This window comes from Mandrillus leucophaeus, unplaced genomic scaffold (genome assembly GCF_000951045.1).
Source record: "Mandrillus leucophaeus isolate KB7577 unplaced genomic scaffold, Mleu.le_1.0 Scaffold656, whole genome shotgun sequence".
NCBI lineage: Eukaryota > Metazoa > Chordata > Mammalia > Primates > Cercopithecidae > Mandrillus > Mandrillus leucophaeus.
The window spans coordinates 450,225-456,428 of record NW_012107097.1 but is presented as its reverse complement, the minus strand read 5'-3'; the positions used below and the strand labels follow the sequence as shown (position 1 = coordinate 456,428).

The 6,204-nt window shown below is 37.4% G+C and overlaps 1 protein-coding gene across 3 annotated transcripts in view; it reads left to right on the top strand.

Annotated features, from left to right (window-relative positions):
• The window catches only part of FAM118B (family with sequence similarity 118, member B), a 62,406-nt gene that overhangs the window by 23,861 nt on the left and 32,341 nt on the right, over positions 1-6,204 (top strand). For 2 of the 3 annotated variants that reach the window (XM_012001253.1, XM_012001252.1), the window contains exons 3-4: positions 3,148-3,283; positions 4,533-4,625. In XM_012001253.1, the coding sequence (XP_011856643.1) occupies positions 3,279-3,283; positions 4,533-4,625 (98 nt within the window). In that variant the 5' untranslated portion in view covers positions 3,148-3,278. The remainder of the gene's footprint in view (positions 1-3,147; positions 3,284-4,532; positions 4,626-6,204) is intronic. The other variant, XM_012001254.1, reaches the window with a different exon arrangement.

Genomic DNA, 6,204 nt, shown 5'->3' with positions numbered 1-6,204 from the left:
AGCCACAATTAGAAAGGTTTGGTTTCTTCTCAAGTCAGAGGATGACTCTTTTCCCTTAAGAAATGAAGTTAACCCTTTGCTATGTTTATGCTGGAGAAATAAACCATTCTTTATTCCAGTCACCCCTTTGCTATGTTTATGCTAGAGAAGTAAACCATTCTTTATTCCAGTCAGTTTTATTTTTTAAAAAGCAGTGGAGGAAGCTTTCTGATCCTTTTACAGCAAGAAACGTACCACTTTCTCAAGCTGGTAATTGTATATCTTTTATTTCCAGGCAAGAATACTTTTTAAAACATTAGAATTTCTCTCTCCATTTGATTTATTTTGTCTGCTAATATACCCAAGTGTATTACTCTGAGCTCCTTCTGGCATGTCACTTGTTTGAGTTGAGGACTATGCACTGGACATACAGGAGAAACATAGCTCAGAATGAGGAAGGCGGGCTGGGAGACCTCACTCTGATTCTCAAGTGAGGGGAAGCCTAGCGCTTGCTATCTTTTTAGCACCAAGATGCTATGAAAACGAGAGCTGCTGGGATTCTTTGATGTTTTCAAGTCCACAGGTCCTCTGCTGTGTGCAAACTTAATTTCATTTGGATAACCAGTTCCTTTTCTCTTGTCCCTTTACTATGTTTCTTCCGGATTTTTTCTAGAACACTCGCCCTTTTCCTTTTTTCATCCACCAGAGAGAGAAGCATTATATTTCCTGCCAAGCTGACAGGTTTCAGAGTACAAGTGTTCTGTCTCATATGAAGACTTCAGCCTTAACATTTCCACTAATGAGGTTGCTGTTACTTTTCTCAGCTTTTACCAAGTATCTGACTTTTATTTTGCTGTACTCTATTGGCCTTGAAGGATTTCTCAGTGGCTTAGCAGTGATTAAGGTAATGAGGACACTGCCGCAGGTAATTGACTTTTGTTTTCCTGTGACAGAAAAACATTTTCCACTTTTGCTATACATAGCAAGTCCCACAAAAATGAAAACTCAAACCATGATCACATAAAAAAAATTAAAGTGTGAACTAGTTGATGTATATTGGGAAGTTAGCTTTGAAACTCTTTAGCAAGAACTGCATATTGTTTAGGGTACATGCTAAAATTGATTTTTTTTTCCCCTGAAAACACTACTCTAGAAGGAATAAAGTATGGTTTATGCTTATATGCCACTGGGGTATACATGTGACATTGTATCATGTGAGGCATCCTTTAGGCTAAAGAAAAGATGTTTCTCTGTTAGAAAACAGGATGAGTATATGATTGGATATAATGTAGGCATACTGAGCTACGTCTCATTCAGTACCTAAATAAGACCCTAAACATTCTCAGTCAGAAGCGATTGGCTGTATTTAATTTTTTAAAGTAATAGATGGAATGGACCTTCAGAAAAGTTGACTGTGTAAAGAAATAAGTCAGAAAGCTTAGTATTCAGGTCTAGATGTCATGAATTGACCATCTGGCAGAAATAGAATCCAGCAAAAACGATCTTACTTAATTTCCAGGAGAAAATGGTAGGACAGATGTAGGCTCTGGTGGATAAATGGTGGTGAGAAGTATATAACAAATAGTGCTTGTTATTGGAGAAAGTAGTTTTCCCAGCTTCCGAATGTAGTTGACTGCCAAGATTGCATGAATGGAGTGCCTAGTTACGAAGCAGCTATTAAGGATTACTTGGGATTGTTTCAGGTAAATCTGCTTTCTAGAATGCAGGCACTTCCTTTGTTGATAGTTTTGGACTTTAAGTTTCTTTTTTTTTTTTTTTTTAAGGCTGAAAAGTTAATACAGGTTAATTATTCCTTATCTGAAATGCTTGTAACCAGAAAGAAGTGTTTTGGATTTCTGGTTTTTTTGGGGAATATTTGCATTATACTTAACGGTTGAGCATCCCTAATCCAAAAAATCTGAAATCTGAAATGTTCCAATGAGCATTTCCTGTTTAGCAATAGTGTAGTTAAGAACTTGGACTTGGGAGGCAGAGTTGCCATGGTTTGAATACTGGTACTAGCACGTACCCGATCTTTCTGTGCCTCAGTTTTCTTGTCTGTAAAATAAGGTAACAATAGTGCCTCGTAGTGTTATGCAGATTAATGAGTTAATGTTTATAAGTAGTCCATAGCACGTAGTTAAGAGCTTGTAAACTGGTTTAGTAACTGAATTGAGCATTGAATTCTGAAGATATCCATCTTCAAAACTTAATAAGCATTATTCCCTCTACATTTTACTTTCATCTCTCTCAATATAGTGTTTTTACTTGGATGTAATCTGTTTAGATGATGGGTTTGTAGAACCATATTTAAGAAAAGAACTTAAGCACCTAAGTTTTTTCCTTGTGTATATCCCAAACGGATGGGTTGTCGTGTGTGTGGAAGAAGTAAAAACATTCTATCCCTAGTTCACCATTCTAGAGCGTTAACTTTTAGAATCGGAAGTGATTCACATGAATTAAAACTTCATAAAAATATTTTAAGGACAGTTAAAACCTGGCTATTGGTATAAGCAAACTGGGAAGTCATTAGACTGTAATAAGTTATTACGCTTAAGGAAAGATGGCTTGATGGTATACCTCATGTGCATACTATATTTAACAAAATTGTTGCATTGTAGAAAAATTAAGTTTGCTTCTTATTTAGGTGTTTCCTGTTTGAAGGAAGATTCTGAAGATTCTGGAGAATCTCATTCTGTAATTTTGGAGTAGAGCCTAGAAACAAACTTTTTTTTTTAATTAATTAACTTTATTTTCAAGAACATACATACTTTTAACTAACATCCTGGCTGGGCGTGATGGCTCACGCCTGTAATCCCAGCACTTTGGGAGGCTGAGGCGGGCAGATCACCTGAGGTCAGGAGTTTGAGACCAGCCTTATCAAGATGGAGAAACCCTGTCTCTACAAAAAATACAAAATTAGCCGGGCATAGTGGCGCATGCCTGTAATCCCAGCTACTCGGGAGGCTGAGGCAGGAGAATCGCTTGAAGGGAGCAACTGCCAGGAGGCAGAGGTTGCAGTGAGCCGAGATTGCGCCATTGCACTCCAGACTGGGCAACAAGAGCGAAACTCCGTCTCAAAAAAAAGAAAAAGAAAAAACCCACATGGTTGAGTTAAGGCAGGATTTACTGAGATTAGTGACTCATCCGTCTTCTCCTGAGCTCCAGCTTTCTCATCAACAGAATCAAAAGATTTGACTAGAAACATGATCTACTTTCTAACTCACTACTATGATTTTATTGTTTCTATTTTCCTTATGATTATGATATTAAAGAAGAATTCCTATGTGTGATGGACTATGGGGTGAGGAAGTGAGCCTTCTGTTTACCACAAAAAATTAATTGAGAAACTTAATGTTTTAATAAAGAAAAAGGCTTTTTTGGGCCGGATGCAGTGGCTCATGCCTGTAACCCCAACATTTTGGGAGGCCAAGGCTGGAAGATTACTTGAACTCCAGAGTTAGAGACCAGCTGGGCAACATGGCAAAACTCCCTCTCTACAAACAATACAAAATTTCACCAGATGTGGTAGCACGTGCCTGTAGTCCCAGGTACTGGAGAGGCTGAGGTTGGTTGATGGCTTGAGCCCAGGAAGCTGAGACTGCAGTGAGCCAAGATGGCACCACCGTACTGCAGCCTGGACAACAGAGCAAGACGCAGTCTCAAAAAAAGAAAAGAAAAGGACTTTCTAACAAAACCGTAAACTTCCAGTAATTATTAGTAATTCAGTTCTATGTGTTGGCAATGGCATGTACTCTAAAACACCCCAAACGGTGGTAGTATGTTGTCTTCTATATTGTGTGTGTATTTAAAATACTATTGCTATTTTTAAATTCACAGCCTTTAGATTTAATTAGTTTGCTGAAGTTTGAGCAGTTAGAACTTTATAGTATTCATTCTAATCTGTGGTAATTACTTACTTTTGCCAGTTATTCCAGCGCCCGATCATAATTGGCCATTTTTCATACATCTGCTTGATAATACCTTTACCAGTTATCACAGTGGCTTGATTTAAGTCCACTTCATGTTCAGTTAGAGAGACATGTCCCACTGGCTACGAGGTCACCATTGTCCAACAACAGAGAATGTCATTCAGCAAATTAGTATTGATTGTCCTATTCTTGACTCAGTAATTTCTTCAGCTGAGAGTAAATGGATAATTGGGGGCTATTAATACACTTATCTGTGGGTGGTTTTTATCCTGAGTCTTCCGCAAACCCATCTTGTGGAAGAATAACTGGTTTTTCTTAAGTTCTACAAAGTGAGGGCCAGTAATTGACATGAGTTGACACTGTTTTTGGTGGGAACTTGGGGGCAGGCCTTCAGAAACAGAAGCAAGATGGTAGTATGGAACACCAAATAGTCTTTTAGACTAATTTAATTGAGTTCCTTGTTTGGAATGTTCATTAATTAACAAATTTCTGTTAAGTAGGGGGTACCTCCAAAGCACCTTTAAGGGTATACAGCTTTTTAAAACTGTTTAATGTATGTGCTATTTTGAATGGTGTATTTTACAGATCTAATTGTGGTCCATGGTGTTTAATCTATTTTAGAAACTGGATGGCTTCTACAGGGAGCCAGGCCTCTGATATAGACGAGATTTTTGGATTCTTCAGTGATGGCGCACCCCCCACCAAAAAGCCCAGGTAAACAAGAAAAGGGAATCAGAGAGCAGAGTAAATTACCATTAGTGGGAGAGAAAGAAAAGTAGCCAACTTACACCTTTTATGTCAGTTGTTTTCACTAATCAGTATTGACCTTCATACTAAAAATTAAATTATTTTTATTTTGGATTTAATTTTTATTTTTTATCAAAGGCAATACAGGTACATAGTTTTTAAAATCACTATTTCAGAGTCCACCCTTCTTCAGAGATAATTACTTTCAGCTTTATCTGTTTCTTCTAATGTTGACATCCATGTTTTAAAATACTGTATATATTGCTGCTTTTTAGTTCTTCAGTTTTGTTGATTTCCGAGTATGGAATATAAGGACTGCTTTGCTGTCATGACTCCTCCCCCTGGATTGCCACTCCACACACTCTCCCCATGTTCTTGTATGTTTGTATCACAGTGTTTGGTTCGATCCACTTTTAATATTTACATTTATTATGACTGTATAAATAGTATTCGTAGCTGAGGCTAATGCGTGACGATCATATTTCCTTTCTTGCCCATTTTTTTCGCTTATGTCGTTAAAGACTGTCTTTTTTGTTTGTTTGCTTTCAGTGTGTTCTCACATGCTCTGACAGAAGAATAAGTCTCCTAGCTATACTGAAACACACCGATAACTTGCTAGTTCATGTCATGGATTCTTCCCTCTGGACGCTAGTCCACTCTGGACACTTGTTTTCCAGGCCTCTGTTGCATTGCTGATACTTGCTATTTCCCCTTCCCATCGTCCTGATAATTTCCTTTACATCTCTCCTGTATTGATTCTCTGTTTGCTGAATCTCGTGTCGTCTTTTTTGGTGCACTCTTTCATTTTCCTGAAGCGTATCCTTGCATAGCCTCCTAAGTAAGGACCCATAGGAGAAGAGTTTTTGGACGTATTTGAAAATGTCTTTATCATACACTTACATTCATTTGATGGTTTAACTGAGTATAGAATCTTTGGTATCTCTCATGCATTCTCTGCTAACATCTAAGTATTCCTGCCAAAATAGCCACTCTGTTCTGATTCCCAATCCTTTGTATTATATGACCTCTTTCCCTGTTTTGTTTTTGTTGTTGTTGTTGTTGTTCATTAGAAGCTTATAAAGATCATTATTTTATTTTCAGTAGCCTGAAATTTCACAGTGATGTGTCTTCTCATATGAATCTGGACACGGGGCAGCTCTTTAAAGCTGGCAACTAGTACCTTCACTTTGGAGAAGTTGACTTGTATTACTTTTTTGATACTTTCCATTACAATGTTTTATCTATTCCGTATTTTTTTTAAACTCTTGTTATTCAGATATTGGACTTCTTGTATTAAGTCTCTAATTTTCTTACGTGTTTCTTGATTTTTTTCCCCCATTTCGTGTTTTAAAATTTTGCTTTCTCGGAGGTTCTCTGTTTTATCTTATGGATTTAAACATTTCTGTTGCTATATTTTTAATTTGTGAAGTCTTTCTGTTTGTTCATTTTTCATAGCACTCTGTTTCACAGATGCTTTTTTTTTTTTTTTTTTTGAGATGGAGTCTCACTCTGTTGCCCAGGCTGGAGTGCAATGGTGCAGTCTCAG